Raw genomic sequence first — 17,556 nt, forward strand, 5'->3', positions numbered from 1 at the left:
TGTGGATGGCGGGGGCTCAGAAGTAAGCTTGTGCGATCCCACAGCGAGAGCCAGCTGTAACTGATACCCAGTCTCCCGTTGCAACAGCAGGGATCGATGAGAACACCGATCCCTGCTCTTACTGCCGTACATGCCACGATCAGTGTAGGTTACGGCATGTAAAGGATGTAATCGTGGAGGGCCGATGGGTTGCCATTCAACTGGATGCCATATGCTGGTGTCCGAGCCGGCCTTGGCCTATCATTGCTATAGTGAGCGATAATGCATTGCAGAACAGAAGTACTGCAGTGCATTACCATAGCAATCAGAGGTTTTATAATTCAATTCCCCTACACAGATATAAAAAATGTAAAGAAAAACTAAAAATAGTCAGGAAAAAAACATGTAAAAAATAACCCAAACCCTTTTTTTTGTGCACTTTCCCCTTTATAAATACAGTGATCCCTCGCTATATAGCGGTTCAATGATTGTGGCTTCAGTGCACTGCGGATTTTAGATAGATGATATATAATTCTCTTTTCGCTTATTTTTTTTGCTATATTGTGGAATTTTGCGGTGAATACAGGAAATACAGTACGCCACTAGCGCTTGCCAACGCGAGATTGTACACGGCACGCTATTAGCTGATGGAATGTGTTCTGTATCCTGGGTGCTGATTGGCTCACTGATCGCAGCATCGGTCTGTTTGTTCACTTTTGCGATTGTTTGGCAATTTACGCGACAGAATCATTTGTGTAAATATAACGCCCCTACTTTGCTGATTTTCACGTATCGTGGGGGGGGGGGGGGGGCGGGGGTCTCTCGAATTTAACCCCCCCATAGACAAAGGGATCACTGTATATAAATATATATAAACAATTTTTTTAAACCCATATAATGACCACAACAATTGAACACACTATTTATCCTGCACAGCAATAACCATGAAAAAACCCTACAAAACGGAGGCAAAATGCTTTTTCTGTTCATTTTGCGTCACAAAAAAAGGCTATAAAAAGTGATCAAAAAAGCCGTTTCAGAGGAAAAGAACAGGGAACTGCCTGGGCAGAAAAAAGGCTCCATGCTCTCGACTTCTTAGGGCTCAGTCACACGGGCGCATCCGGGCGCTGATGCACCCGTATTACTGCATGAAGAAGACGGCCGCACTGCAGGTGCGGATGACTCTCCGCAGCACCAGAAGAAAGAACACATGACCGGCAATGGAGCCGATCATGTGTTCTTTCTCCACACCTGCAGTGCAGCCGTCTTATCCTGCAGGAAGACAAGCGCATCGTGTGACTGAGCCCTTATAAATACAAGGAATTTATTAACCCCAGCCGGGGGATTTAAAATAGCCCTTCATTGACTGTCTCAGCCAATCAATGAAGAGCTGTGATTGGGCATCGAGCCAGCGACAACAACCAATCACAGTACTCTATTGCTGTAGGCGGGGTTCTCAAACCTGGCCTACGGCAATAGACTTGGGAGTGCAGGGGAAGCCCGGATCAGCGGCAGAGACCAGCAGCCGCGACCTGGACTGCAGCGGCTAGGTGAGCATTGCTTTTTTTTTTCTTTTCAGCATCCTTGGCTGCGTTTTCAGCCGAGCTGAAAACGCAGCCAAAACGCTGGCATAAAGTATGCCAGCGCAGCTGAAACAGGGCAGAATCTGCAGTAAACGCAGCGTTGAAAAACGCTGCGTTTCTGCAAACGCCCTGTGTAAGGGAGGCCTTAGAGAGGTAGAGTCTCTCAAAACTCATTGAAAATCGACTAAGGCAAAATGGAAAACCTGCATCTGTGGTGGTATGGGGTTGCATTAGTGCCTATGGCATGGGCAGCTTACACATATTAAAAGGCACTATAAATGCTAATCAGTATATAGAGGTTTTAGAACAATTAATACTTCCATCCAGACAACGTCTTTCAGGGAAGGCCTTGCATATTCCAGTAAGGCAATGCTAAATTACATGCTGCATCCATTACAACAGCGTAGCTTTGCAGAAGACGACTCAGGGTGCTGAACTGTCTGCCTGCAGTCCCGACCTTACACCAATAGAAAACATTGGGCGCATTATGAAACACAAAATCCGGCAAAGTTGACCCTGAACTGTTGAGCAGCTAGAATCCTACATCAGACAAGAATGGGACAACGGTCCTCTCCCAAAACTCCAGCAGTTGGTCTCCTCACTCCCCAGAGATTTACAGACTGTTGTACAAAGAAGAGGGGATGCTACACAATGACAAATATGGCCCCGGCCCAACTTTTTTAGACATGTTGCTGCCATCAATTTCTAAATGTTTTTTAATAAAGTGGAAAAATGTCTCCCTCTCCTGATATGTGTTCTATTCAGAATAATCTCCAATTCATTACATTCTTTTCTTATTTACATGTACTTACATTTTACACGGCGTCCCAACGTTTTTGGAATTGGGGTTATATTTAAAGGGGTTATAGATGTTTTTACAGTTTGCTCAATTAATTAACTTAAAAAAATGCTCAGAATGCTTAAAAGAAATAAAAGTAGGAATACTCACCTCCTATTCTGACACTTTCTTGGTTCCCCACCAGTCCCTGGCTAAAGTGATTGCATATCTGAGTTGATAGGGACCAGAAAGTACAATCACTGGCCATGTTAGTCCCTGTCAATGCAAATACGTGACTCCTGCAGCCAGCGATTGGCTGCAGAAGTCACATGTTCGTGTTGACAGGAATGGGGAGTACAGCGACTGGAGAGGGACCAGAAAAGTGTTGGAACAGAAGTTACTGGGTGCTACATTTAGGAAGAGTATATAAAATTTTCCAGTAGAGTGGTGAAAGTTGAGGAGGACCCAGCCTATCCATTCAATGTCTGTAGGGCTACAGTGAGTACAATGTTAAACTGTTTCTGTTGGCTCCATAGACATTAAGTGGAACAGAAGTGTGCATGCATGACCACAGCTCCAGTAAAACTCCTCCTGACTTCAGTCATGCAGCGAGGAGAAATGGGGGCTCTGGACTAGTGATCGGTGGGGATCCCAGTTGTAGGGTTCCAGCAAACATACATATATCACGTATCCACTTTATCCAATAGTTCATCATCATCACCCTTTTAATTAGGCGGGTCTACTGGATTCATCTTAATGTGCTCATCCACCACAATCTGTATTGGTTTTTGTTCATTGTGCTAGGAATATTTGAAGAATTACATGGTAGGTTATTAGTCTTATGCATTCATTATCAATATCCTACCTGAAAAACACAGTTGCACTGCTATAACTTTGAGCTTGTGAAGGTTTTCCTTGTCTGAGATCATCTGCAACCTGCTTTGGTAGCATGCCTTCACAAAAAAGAAAGTCGAATGTATTAACTACAAAATATCAAATATTAGAAAAACAAATATGCAGTAACAACAAAAAGAAATCTATTTTACCAATTAAACACAATTCAATAAAGGAGTTGTCCTAAAAAGACAATCGCCTATGAGGGCACATGAACATCATAGAGTGGGGTCCTCCAGTCAGAACTCCCCTTTATGAAGTGGATAGGAGAGCTCCTCTGCAAAAGCAGCTCCTATTCTGGTACACTCTGAGCCGTCCTTCAATTAAAAAAGGACAGCCATTCATTTGAATGGCCATTGTGTAATACTGTAACACCCCTTCAAATACCTGGTTGGCTGTGGCTTCCTCCAACACAATCAGTTTTGCCAGTAGTGCCAAGAGTGGGACCAGGGGTGATCATCTGTTTGCCTTGGGGTCCACTTTCTGAAAGGGGTTGCCTCTGACACCTTTCATATCGATTTTAAGCTGTGGTACTTATTTGCATATACGTTATCTGTTGATATGCTGCTATTCAGGAATGTATCTTTAGGATAAGTTACCGATATGTAATCATTGGGTGTATAACTGCAGCTCAGTCCCATTAACATGAACCTTCCATCTTCTCATTGGCCATGGTGCTGTGAGCCTAACCCAAACTAATCAAATATTAATGAGCTGAGGAAAATCACTTTAAAATTCAAAGCTAATCTGCTATCCTATGAGTCCAAGTTCAATTATCTACCTTCCAGAACTTTCATACAAGCCACGCACCTCATTTATCGAGATGACTGAACTTTTGCAAACTTTGGTTTGGCTGGTTTGCCAAATTTTAGTTCAAGGTGATGGTGGTCCTGTGGCTCAGCAATTATCATTCTTGTCTTGCAGTGCTGGGGGCTTAAGTTCAAATCTGACAACATCGGCATGGACCTTGTAGGTTCCCATTGGGGCACACAATCTATATTCACCTATTAGTATGTTTTTGGAGAGTGGGAGGAAACCTACACAAACACAGGGATATCATACAAACTCCATGCAGATGTTGTCAGATTTGAACCTAGGACCCCAGCAGAGCAAGGCAACAGTGCTAACTTCAGAGCCATAAGACCACCACCTTCCTTTAGTAAGTTTGGTCGGGATGAGCCACCCAAGGTTATGGTTCGCTCCGAACCGAAATTTTAGAAAAGTTCAACCAGAAACAAGGTTTTATTGGTTTTGTACGCTCAACACTATTCGTTTACGACTGGTGGGGCTCTTTGGTGTCATCTCCTACCAATCACACATTGAAGAGTTTTCTTAAGGATAGGCCAATAATGTATATTCCTGGAAAATACCTTTATTATATCTCAGAAAACCAGCAAACAATATTATTGTCTACTTTTGTAAACCAATTATCAAAAGTTGTTACAAAAGGAAAACACATTCACTTACTGTATAGAAGACGGTCTGTTTTTTGTTTTTCATGCATTAGATCTTGCGTTCGCTCTGCGACTAATTGTTCCAGATGTTTACTATATTTTTCCATCTAACATAAAGAATAAAACTAATTGCATTATTCATGCAGTAACCAGACAGAATACATATACAGTCATAAAGACATTGCAACAATGTATTAGATGGGAAATCCCCATTGATAGGGTGACTAATGCATGGATCAAGCTCAAACCATGTGTCTTCAGCTTGCAAACAAGTGAGATACTGACAAAGAAGCAAGAAGTGTTGCCATAGGCCAGGCTTACGCATTGCAATATTTCCTACAATCTAGCCAAAAATATCAGACCCTAAAGATGTCTGACATTTCAAAACTCTTTTATTAACTTTGACATCTAAATCATCAATTAAAATACTACGTTATGTTCTTTTATACAGCTGTATGCCTCAGCTGTAGGGAGTTTACAGGAGAGGTACTGCCAGGTTCCATCTAAGGGGTGCGGCAGGGGCGTAACTATAGGGGATGTAGAGGATGCAGTTGCACCCGGGCCAAGAAGCCTTAAGGGGCCCATAAGGCTTCTCTTTTCCATGCAGGGAGCCCAGTATTATGACTAAAGCATTATAGTTGGGGCCCCATTACAGATTGTGCATCAGGCCCCAGAAGCTTTAAGTTACGCCTCTGGGGTGCGGAGATCTGGGGAGAAATCATATGACCGGCAGACGGAACATCCTGTTGCAATTGTTAGATCACACATGGAATATTGTGGACAGTTTTGGGCATCTGATACTCAAGAAGGACATATGAGAGATTGAGCAGGTACAAAGGCGGGCAACTACAGTAATAAATGGAATGGGCGGACTACGAGGTTATCACAATTGGGATGATGTAGTTTAGAAAAAAATGACGGCTGAGGGGCGACCTAATAACTATGTATAAATATATCAGGGGACAATACAGAGATCTCTCTATTCATACCCAGGACTGTAACAAGGGGGCGCTCTCTACGTCCAGAGGAAAGAAGGTTTCTACACTGACATAGAAGGGGGTTCTTTACTGTAAGAGCAATGAGACTATGGAACTCTCTGCCTGAGGACATGGTTATGGCAAACTGAAAAAAAAAAGATTTTAAGAGGATCCTGGATGCCTTTCTTGAGCGTTACAATATTACATGATATATCACTGATTACTTCAGGAGGGTCGTGATCCAGGGATGATTCTGATTGCCAGATTGAAGTCGGGAAAGAATGTTTTTCCGTTAAATTAGGAAATTGGCTTCTACTCCATTGAGGTTTTTTGCCTTCCCCTGGATCAATATGGGGGGAGGGGGGAGGAATAGGTTGAACTAGGTGGGTATATGTCTTTTTTCAGCCTAACATACTATGCTACTATGTAACAATTGAATGCTACACACCAAGTCATGTAACGGTTGGGAACAGGAGGGGGGATGTGTCGGGACCCCCAGAGAACATTTATCTCATTAGAAGTGTACCATATATTGCCTACACAAACATTCATCTATATTTTCATCTGACTGGACGACCCCTTTAAGAGCCTACTCCATAATGTTATACAATACATTGAGCTCAATAGTAATACAGTGTTCAGTAAGCTCTTGAACTCTTCCCTGGTAGTGTTTGCAGGCAGTTATGATTCTATCATTTAACTCTTTGCCTATGTAGGGAATTTGGAGCTATGTGTCAGAAAAACTATAAGGATATATTAAGAAAGTAGTCAATACAGAATGTTGTGCCTCAAAATGACATAGATGTACCTGTCATGTTGGCTTCTCTCTGTGCTGCGGATGTGTCGGCTGGCGTGCCACCACACATGTGCAGTGCAGAGAATGACGTGCCGGTAATGACGCATATCTGCAGCAGATTGTCGCAGGACAGACAGCTTCCATTGATTGCAACGGAAGCCGTCTGTACGAGGCTCGCACTAGAATAAGTCATACTGCGATTTTTCCACCGCGAGCAGAAAATCGCAGTTGATTTCCGCTCGTGGACATGGAAAAGTGTTTTGCACAGCATGTCTATGGGCAGTATTTGCTGCGTGATTTGAAGGTGAACGCCCGCTCTGGATCCCGCAGTGCAAATACGCCGGTGTGCATTGGGCCTAACAATGGAGAAATACAGACATATGGAGGAATACACAGAACCGAAGCAGAGCCAATATACAAATGCAGAGCTAAAAACAGAGGAAACAATGAGTATCTGGGTTTTTTTGTTTAGCTTTATGTTTTATAGGTACTGTGTTCCCCTGAAAATAAGACCCTGTCTTATAATAATTTTTGCCCCAGAAGAGGTGCTAGGTCTTATTTTCAGAGAAGGTCTTATTATACTTACCTAGCAGGCTCAGTCCAGGTCCCTCCTGCTGCTCTCTGGAGTTCCGATGTGCTGAGCCGCACCCTTGATTGTCCAATTCATAAATCCGGCCTCGACAACACGATGGCTGTGATTGGTTCTTCAATCGCTACTCAGCCAATCAATGCAGCGCTCGATTAACCAATCACAGCCATCGCATTGGCTCATCGAGCGCTGCATTGATTGGTTTAGCAGCACTCAAGAACTAAATCAGAGCCATCACTTCCCATAACCAGGAAGCGATCTTCTGTGGGCGGCCGAGGACTATAATAAGAAGTACGTCGGAGCTCCATTGAGCAGCAGGAGGGACCTGGACCGAGCCTGCTAGGTAATGTATTCTATTTTTTTATGTAATGCAGCTAGGTCTTATTTTCGGGGTAGGGCTTATATTTCAAGCCTCCCTGAAAATCCTCAAAAAAATCAGGGTAGGGCTTATTTTCAAGGCAGGCCTTATTCTTGGGGAAACTGGGTATTTCTGTACATATGTATTTATAATTCTCTTGCGTTTTCCATTGTAGAGAAATAGTATGGTCAAGAAATAACATTTGAGGATTAGTAGTATTTGAGAAATAGTAGTGCTTCCATGCAAGTTTCCTGAGCACTAAAGAAATGTATATTAATAAATCAGAAGTGTATGTAAAATATGTGCGGTAAGCAAACTAACCAATAATACCAGCTGGGCATATTGTAGTTACTTAGTCATAAACCTGGCAGTGATACCCTCCTGCTTCTGAATGCAACTTCAGATTAACTATAGAGGATGCAGGGGATGCAGTTGCACCCGGGCCCAGGAGCCTTAGGGGGCCCATAAGGCCTCTCTTCTCCATATAGGGAACCCAGTACTATAAGTAAAGCATTATAGTTCAGGGCCCTGTTCCAAGTTTTGCATCGGGGCCCGGGAGCTTCAAGTTATGCCTCTGGGTGAAGCTGATGTGTTTTATGGAAAGATTCACTTAGCAGTAGGAATGAAATTATATAGTGGTATAAGCAGTTCCACAATGCAGGGTCAGGACCAACTATTAATCTTGTTACACCTTGGCCTTAGGAAAATAGTCACAACGGGAAGATGCAATTCAGTCATATCTGTAAACTGCAAGGTAAGTCAAAATATAGTTTGAAAGTGCATTAGGAGGAAGCTTAGAGCCCTGGTAAACCAGTGATAGACTACATGGGCTAAATGGAGGATTCAGCATTCAAGTAATCTTTTGCAAAGTAATGTAGTAATATAAGTAATTATAATTAAAAGGAAATGATGGAACAGCTTATAAGATATTCCTGAAAAGGGTGCCCTGTTACCAATGTGTCATTAGAGGTGATATTGTATACACTCATTGTCAAAAAAAATCAAGCGCCTAGAATGAATTGTCGTTTGGTTGCAAAACTCGGCATGCAGTTCCATCTCAGGCAGATCTGTAAATGACGAGAGTTGTGGTGATTAGATGAACGGTTTTATCACCGGAGGCCCTAAAAGCGCCTCCCCCTTGGCCCATAAGAGGCTCTCGGAGGCTCCTTGTGTGTAGTGACCTCTTCTTCCGCTTGTGTAGAGCTTGTTGACCACTAGACGCCCTTCGATGCAAACAAAGAGATTTCACACGGTTAACAGAGTTTGAGAGAGGGGCGCATTATCGGGATGTGAGAAGCTGGATGGTTGCATTGACAAATTGTCCCCCATCGCCCGTTCTGACAGACTGTTAGGGGGTATTGAGACTAGTGGATGTGTGAGGGCACACAAGGTTACCGGGTTAAGGACGCCATTCAACAGACCACCAGTAGAGAAGATTGTCTGATCATCCAACAAGCATTAGCAGCTTCAATTGTTTCATTGTCCGCCATCCAGAGACAGGTGGTGCCATCGTTACACCCCTGTGTCTGTTGGAACCATCTGCAAGGAGATTGGCTGAAGGACATTTGGTCTCACTGCACTCATTACGTGTACGGCCTTTGACACCCACCATCGTTTCAGTTTGCAGAAGTATCATGAACGATGAAACTGGACTGCTACGGAGTGGAACCAGGTTGTCTTCAGAGGAGGTACAATAGGTTACTAGAGCCTCAATGCCTTCCAGTATCACATCTTGTATCCAAGCTAGAGACGGCCCAACAGGATACTAGAGCCTCCATGGCCGCCCGTATCACATCTTGCATCCAAACTAGATGTGGTACAACAGGGTCCTAGAGCCTCCATGCCCGCCGTATCACATCTTGTAGCCAAGCTAGAGGAAGTACAACAGGGTACTAGAGCCTCCATGCCCACCTGTATCACATCTTGTATCCAAGCTAGAGGCGGTGCAACAGGGTCCTAGAGCCTCCATGCCCGCCGTATCACATCTTGTAGCCAAGCTAGAGGAAGTACAACAGGGTACTGGAGCTTCCATGCCTGCCTGTATCACATCTTGTATCCAAGCTAGAGGTGGTACAACAGGGTACTAGAGCCTTCATGCCCGCCCGTATCACATCATGTATCCAAGTTAGAGGCGGTACAACAGGGTACTAGAGCCTCCCTACAAGGGGTCAGTTCTCCACAATAAATGATCCTTTTGCTCTGATATTGTAATCACTTACTTATATCAATGGTACAATCACACAGAGACAGTTTCATTTACTTCTGACAAATCTTCCTAGGTGCTTGAATTTTTTTTGACAATGAGGGTAGAAATTGGAAAACATAATAAAAAACAATAGATGTCGCTATATTGACTTTTCTTTAAGATGTGTCATCCTCCTGTTGTGAAAAGCTAGGTTCTGGGAAGACCGGCCCCTAAGAGCCAAATTTATTGGCAAAACAGTAGAAATAACTTTTTCTTACAAGGTAGGGATTAATCCCATCATTTTGGCCCTAGCGGATCTAGTGCTGTGTAATGCTCTAATGGAAGCGAAGGAGTAATGTGAATCTGCAGTGTTACCATATAAAATCTAATACAGACTAGATAAACAATTGCTGGGTTCACACTTCCTCAGTTTCTTCTCACCAAGCCTCTCTAAAGGTGCCCATATGCTTTAGACTACAGTACAGCTAATGAAAATAGACAATTTCAACCAGAGCGATGGTTTGTCATGTGACATACAACAATAAATGATCGTTTTAGCCAGTTTATGACAAAATATCTTCATCTGGAAAGATTAAAATTCTCATCGAATAATCAGTCAAAAATTTTTTCATCATCACAAAAGGTCATTCTCAGAAAGATCGGTCGTTCGTTTCCCAGTCTCATTGAATGTGTATGGCCAGATTGAACAGCTGGAACGGTCAAAATATATTAAAATGTGTATGACCCAATCTGCAAAACAATTGTTCACCAGGCGACTATTGGTTCAACTGTTGTTCAACCATCAACCTACTTGTACTTAATACTGGTATCGCTTTACCAGGACTTCCCTCTTGAATAGAGATGAGCGAGTATACTCGCTAAGGCACATTACTCGAGCGAGTAGTGCCTTAGCCGAGTATCTCCCCGCTCGTCTCTAAAGATTCGGGGGAGCGGCGGGGAAGAGCGGGGAGGAACGGAGGGGAGATCTCTCTCTCTCTCTCCCTCCCCCCCCCCTGCTCCTCCTGCTCCCCGCCACAACTCACCTGTCACCCGCGCCGGCCCCGAATCTTTAGAGACGAGCGGGGAGATACTCGGCTAAGGCACAACTCGCTCGAGTAATGTGCCTTAGCGAGTATACTCGCTCATCTCTACTCTTGAACCATGAGACCCGGTCATACTTAATAAGACTGAACTGTATGATTCTATCAAAGTGTAGCTAGAAGAAAAGCAGTACCTACTTTCAGCTACTACAATTTATTTACATATCATACATTAGTTCCGGCATTTTCTATGCCGAAGAGCATTTGAAAATAAATTGTTGCGTATGGGAATGAAGGTGTGATCTGCAACCCAACTACAACCATTTCTCCATCTTGTGCCGCTGCTCTACATTCTATGTGTCTTTAGTAAAGCTCCAGCCTGAACTTACACTGCAGTTCACTGATATAATATAATATTATTAACAGAACTTTTACCATGAGGTGAGAATATATGGTACAATAGCTTGGGGCACTACACATTCCCGATGGCTGTCTGAGTATTAATTAGTGAAGAAATCACTTTAACATAAGTTGTATCTTCCAAATATATATGTGACCCCTTTAGAGAATATCTTATTTTAAAGCTGTAAACCACATATACCTAATTCAGTATTATTACAGAGCTTAGAAAGGTGGCTCATGTTTACGTAATTGCATACCCCCTAGTGAGCTAAAAAGCATTGCTCCTCCACAGTAGTATTTGGGTCTAGACTTCAGGATAAACTATATTTTCAGTGTACCAACATCGATCTGAGCGTACCCCTTGAACTGTTCGCCGTCCACAGCTTGGGATAACGGTCAATCTGGTAAGCACTTGATATGAACATCGCTTTGAAACGCTTGACTCTCCCTAGCGGTGCTGTTGGCTGAAGCACAACAGTGCCGCTAGACTTAGAATAGGAACTTTGACCTTACCTGACCCGTCACTCAATGTATCAAACCCAAATTTTATGATTTTACAGCAGTGGTGAGGATGTCACAAATTTAATGACGCTAAAATCATCCACCTAAGGTCACGCAAAGGGGTCAAAGTGTGGTGCAAGAAAAGCCCGCAGGCTTGTTTATATTAGATTGAGCTGTCTTGTGTGTTATTCTTTATCTATTCTGGTGATCCTAAATTACATCTGTTTCGGGAAGAGCTGGGTAACTACAAATATGCCTGCCATTACAGTTTCCACTGGGACCTAATTTTGTGATTGAAAAATTTGACACAGAAAAAGGAACTTATCCCCATAATGTAAGGAGCTGTAAGACCTGCTCACATATACTGACTGCGGACAGGATTCAGATCCCCAAAAAACAGCAGGATTATTAAATCCCGGGGACAGTCACATGTTCCACATCCGATGTTGTGTACCTGATATGGTGCAGTAAATGTACTTTGGGGGGGTTTTATGTTGGAGAAACGGTACAAAAACTTAAAGCAAGAATGAGATCTCATAGTCACACAAAGAAAGACAGAATTACCCGTAGCGGGGCATATTTCTAGCCACGGACACAACATAGAACATATGAAAGTCACGATACTAAAAGGCAATTTCAAATTTCAATGTCACAGAAGAATTTGGGAGTACAAGTTTATAACCATCTTTGACACGCTCAAGAACGGAAGGGGGCTTTTTATATCAGTAGAGAATATGAGAAATCTAGAGCAGAGGTAACACGCTGGCCTGATGACCCCCTTAACGCCAATTAGAGACCATATAAATTTCACATCATTTATCAGTGGACCAATTAAGTATTTACTCCTCTACTTGTCCTGTTCTGGTATTGTGTTAAGTGCAAATTAATCACACCATGTCTGTGCCTTGTCATATGTATGTGTATATGTATATAGGCCTCTACGGATCTATTTCATTATGCCTGAGGAAGAATCCTAAGTAGGTTTTAAAGCTCACTACAACATCATGTATTTTTGTTAGCTATTAAAATGTATCATATCTACAAGATTACTTAGTTTTTCTTACTGAGAACATTTACATTTTGCTCTATTGGCTGACACGGTACCAAGCCTTTTTTCGTTTTACCTAGTGAGTGAAATCATACCAAGCTATGGGATGCAATATGTCCTTAAAACTTTACTTCTTGGCCTCCCACCTGAACTTCTTCCAAGAAGATCGTGGGGCTGTCAGTGACCGCATAGTGTGCATTTCCATGAGTAGATTTCTGAGGTGTAACAGAAGTACCAAGACAAGTGGAGTCCTGGCACTAGCGTAACTATAGAGGATGCAGGGGATGCGGTTGCACCTGGGCCCAGGAGCCTTAGGGGGTCCATAAGGCCTCTCTTCTCCATATAGGGAGCCCAGTACTATGAATAAAGCATTATAGTTGGGGGCCCTGTTACAAGTTTTGTATTGGGGCCCAGGAGCTCCAGGTTATGCCTCTGGATCCTGGTATGCCAGCTGACTATTGCTGGACCATGAAGAGAGACATCCCAGAAGCAAGATATTCCTGTCAATCTTCAACAACAAACTTCCGAGCTAAACTGTATTTCACATAATGTTGACTTACATAAGTGCCAATTTTATAAAACTTGTCTGTTGCGTAAAATCCCTGCCGGATGGAAAAATTCTAACAGATTTGAGTTCAGAAGGTGAAATACTAGTAAAATCACCATTACATGTTCTTGTGAAAGAAATCCGGTTGACCGGCGTAATGATTCCATCTCAAAGCACGTTAGGCGTTGGCCTGAACTGTAAGTGTGCTGGAATGATCAGTCTTTATAAGCTCCATTGGTGAGACGTAAGTCTTTTAGGGAATACGGTGGGCTACATCTAATACAGGCTGAAGGGATAAGCTGTATAATTCATACGGTGTAATGTGACGGTGCCATCTGCTTTTCCCACATTTCATGGTGCCATAAATACTACATTATAACCGGTACATAAATGCCATAAGACAATCAGCACCATCTGCGCTTCGTAAAACAAAGGATTTATGCTGCGAGTCTTTCAGCTTGAAGCTAGAAATGTATCAAAGGAGAAAACTAATTTTAATGTGGAGATAAATTGTGACGGCAAAAAGTTTATTGGACAATTAAAAATACACTTAAATTTTTTTTTCTAAGAACTAATATAGTAAATAACTTCATGCATTGATTACATATACAAGTTTGTACATATTTCTTGAGATATTTTGTGTCTCGCACAATTCATCTTTGAGATAACTTATGTATTAAACTGAGGTTCCCGGTATTCTGGTGGGTCAGATTCATACACGTTGGTCATTGGGATTCATGTCACTCGGCGGCGGGTAGAGTTAATTAGGACGTTTTAATAGTAGCTTGTTTTAACACTGACAAGCCATACTTACTGAAGCTATTGCGGATCCCTACTGTTCTGTTTATTAGGGAATGGCTTGATTTGTAATTCACATTATAAAACCATTCATCTGAAACGCTCGGTTTACAAATAGGAGCAATTTGACAAAAATGTTTCTAATGCAATTCAGTACTGTGCAAACGTTTTAGGCCGGCTTCACACGGCTCCGCCGCGGAAATACTTACCTTCGGATCCAGCGTCCTATGTCCCACATGACGCTTTGGTGCGCATGCGCAATAGAGCATATGACGCGGCTGGCGGTAGGCGAGGAAGCAGTTTCACGGTTTCTGCTAGCGGAAAATAGCGTGACGGACGGCTTCCATTGACTGCAATGGAAGCCATCCGCGCATACACCCGCGGCAAATAGAGCATGCCGCGGGTGAGGACGGGTGATTTTATGGTGCGGAATTCTATAGTGGAATTCCGCACCGTAAGCATTGTATAGCTGCGGGCAACGCAGCGGATTTCCGTCGCATATTATGCGGCGGAAATCCGTCCGTGGGAAGGAGCCCTTAGGCAGGAGTGGAAAATGCTGCAAAGTAAGAATGCATTTTGTTAATCACCACAAATTAGCTATTAATAGAGATGAGCGAGCATACTTGCTAAGGACAATTACTCGATCGAGCATTGCCCTTAGCCAGTACCTGCCCGCTCGAGAGCAAAGATTCGGCTGCCGAATACCTTATCATTGGAATGATGTATATCAAAAGACAAACGCCACTACTTTTGGCATTTTTGCTGAAATAAAGTTTACAAGGCTACACCCCTGGGCCATATGGGGTGCAACTACATTTGCCAGAGCAATAGCACTCATATTCACGGTATTCAAGTGCTATGAAGTTATCATAAAAGAGGACCCAATGCAAGTCACAATTATGTATTCAGCAGCTGTGGCTGTGTATTTTCACTTGTCTATGTAGAACCCCTAATGACACAATTTGCACACATGGGTAGCGTTGACTTAAACTAGCCTATGATCTAAGCTATGTTAGTGGGCCTGGATCTGATCACTTGTAACCATCCTTGTGATGTCACCATGCAGTGCCTAACAACTAACACAATGCCCAGAGGTGTCTTCAAGCATGAGCTGGGAGGCTTATGTCCTCTTCCCAAAAGAAGCCTCCGGCTCGTGGCAGATGGATTCTCCAATTGATGCCTTATGATTCACATACTTTATACATGCATGGTCAAGTTCCATTTCAGGGGTTGTGGCCCAAAAGTAACTTCTCACCTATCCATAGGATAAGTGTCTGATCAGTGGGAGTCTGACCACTGGGGCTCTCAATCATCTCGAGAACGGGGATCCCAAATGTCTCCAAATGAATGGAGTGCTGCGCATTATCGTTCCATTCCAGAGGCGTAATTTGAAGCTTCCGGGCCCCCATGCAAAACCTGTAATAGGGCCCCCAACTATAATGCTTTATTCATAGTACTGGGCTCCCTATTTGGAGAAGAGAGGCCAGATGGGCCCCCTATGGCTCCTGGGCCCGGGTGCAACCGCATCCCCAGCATCCTCTATAGTTACGCCCCTGCCCCATTCACTGCTAAGCAACTGCCGGAGGCAGCCAAGTGAGTGCATCTAGCAGTCTAGTGGATTTTTTATATAACAGTAATTCCTGGGTAATCCCTTTAACCTTTTATATGCTGCAGGGAATTGAAGGGGGACAGGCAGAGGAACTTGATACTTTGGCTCTTTGAGGCCCAGAAAATGCCTATTGGACATAGGAAACTACCCTAATGCCTCTGCCCAGTGATAGAGTAGCTGCCCTCCCTCTTACAGCTAGAAAGTATGAGGGGCACAATGGTTGGCACCATCATGAGCACGATGTAGAAAACTAGATTTTTTTAGCAATAAGTTGAGAAATGTTTTTTTTTCTGCTACACTTCAATCCAATTTCTGGTGAATAAAAAAAATATTTATGAGGGTGACACAGGACACAAATATGGGAGCCCTACACTTATATGTGACTTTGTCCCATTTTCTAGCTTAACTGAATGTAATGTGAGTCTCCATAATGGAGTCAAAGGTTACATTTGCGGCCCCCATAAAGTGTCAAGTTAAATACCAGCGGCCTAGAACACAACAGATTTACTGGAGATTGCAAAGGCACCCGGCACCCATGATGTAAGAGATTACCCCCATCGTCCTGTAGACTTATTACCCTCATTCCCACTCACAAATCTCCACATTCTAAAAAATACTTTATGAGGAAACTTAGCCATACAGAACCGGAGCTTACCAGCGTCATCATCATGTCCACCGGGCTCACTTTGTTGGGATTCATCTTGTACAGCAGTTTCTTCACTTGCTCAAACGTTGGCCTGTGAGCCGGGTCCTGACTCCGGCACTGCCTGATCAGCTGCAGGAGAAATGAGAGGAAATCCGGGGTCTTTTCTGTGCTACAATTGTATCAAAGACAAATCCCCCATAGAGATACATTACAGCATCCATGTGTAGAAGCGACTGTGTGCTCTCGTATCACTGAGACTCGGGTCACCTTGGATTAACTTAATACACAGGCATAAAGTGATCTAAGTATTAGACAGCACAAGTGCTTCCCCACTGCGGCCTGCTATCCGTCTTCAACTTTCTTACATATTGTTCTACACGTTTAAAGCATATTTGTCCCAATTTTAACTTTTTTCCCCATATTACTGGACAGCATTCAGTTCAATTGCTCTTTTCCACCATCTCCTATTGTGTTTTATTGCATTATTATATTTCCCGGCTTAAGTTTTACAACTATTTTAGGATCAGTTATAAAGTAAAATGTTGCTATTGGTTAGATTAGGTTTAGACTTTACAATATTTTATTTTATTTTGAATGTGTAAAGTCCGTTTAGTTGAACATAGCTATGGAGACATGATATAGAAATCTTACAGGGGGTGGACAAAAATATGGAAACGCCAAAGCTGTGGTCTGCTTCTTTTTCATCACAGCCCTACGCAATGATCGTTTATTTCTATCACTCAACACACATTTCCATCCATTCTGGTGTTTGTCGTTTGTGGTTTTTCCCGTCTTACTGTATGCGGTCATAATCTTGGATACTGTGTCTCGTGATACAGCAAAAACTTCCGCTACTTTTTTTTTTACAGAGGTACCGACCATACAGGCCCCAAAAATTTGACCACATTGGAATTCCGTCAGCTTTGCCGTCATTCCCTTCAAAACAGGGCAGAGCGCTGTCTCGCAGACAATTGGCGCTTACCACGTGTTGGCGCTGTTATATAGATTATGGCATCACCGCCTATTCACTCCGCTGTAGTACACATGTATGGATCCCAGACCATTAGGAAGGATCCGCATGGGATTTTAATCATTAGCACTGAGCTGCCCTTTTGATATAGTTAAGAATTTACTGGCAGCTTTGTGAAATATGATTTATAATCTCATGTAATTTAAAGTATGCATTTCCTACAGTGTTTCCATATTTTTGTCCACCCCTATACATAAGGTATGAAAGCAGTATACTACTGCATCCACTGTAGCAGTAGTACATGTATGAATATTGTAGCATCTGTATGACTCCAGCCTTAAAGGGATTGTCTGTGATTTGAAAAAATAAAGTTCTACTTTTCCCCAGAAGCCGTTTTATTCT

At 42.9% G+C, this 17,556-nt stretch overlaps 1 protein-coding gene across 1 annotated transcript in view; it reads right to left on the bottom strand.

The window, feature by feature from the left end:
• The window catches only part of LOC136627202 (atrial natriuretic peptide receptor 1-like), a 90,794-nt gene that overhangs the window by 14,525 nt on the left and 58,713 nt on the right, over positions 1-17,556 (bottom strand). The window contains exons 17-19 of the mRNA XM_066602132.1: positions 16,194-16,313; positions 4,702-4,795; positions 3,206-3,293 (exon numbers count right to left, since the gene is read on the bottom strand). Coding sequence (XP_066458229.1) covers positions 3,206-3,293; positions 4,702-4,795; positions 16,194-16,313 — 302 coding nt within the window. The remainder of the gene's footprint in view (positions 1-3,205; positions 3,294-4,701; positions 4,796-16,193; positions 16,314-17,556) is intronic.

This window comes from Eleutherodactylus coqui, chromosome 5, assembly GCF_035609145.1.
Source record: "Eleutherodactylus coqui strain aEleCoq1 chromosome 5, aEleCoq1.hap1, whole genome shotgun sequence".
NCBI lineage: Eukaryota > Metazoa > Chordata > Amphibia > Anura > Eleutherodactylidae > Eleutherodactylus > Eleutherodactylus coqui.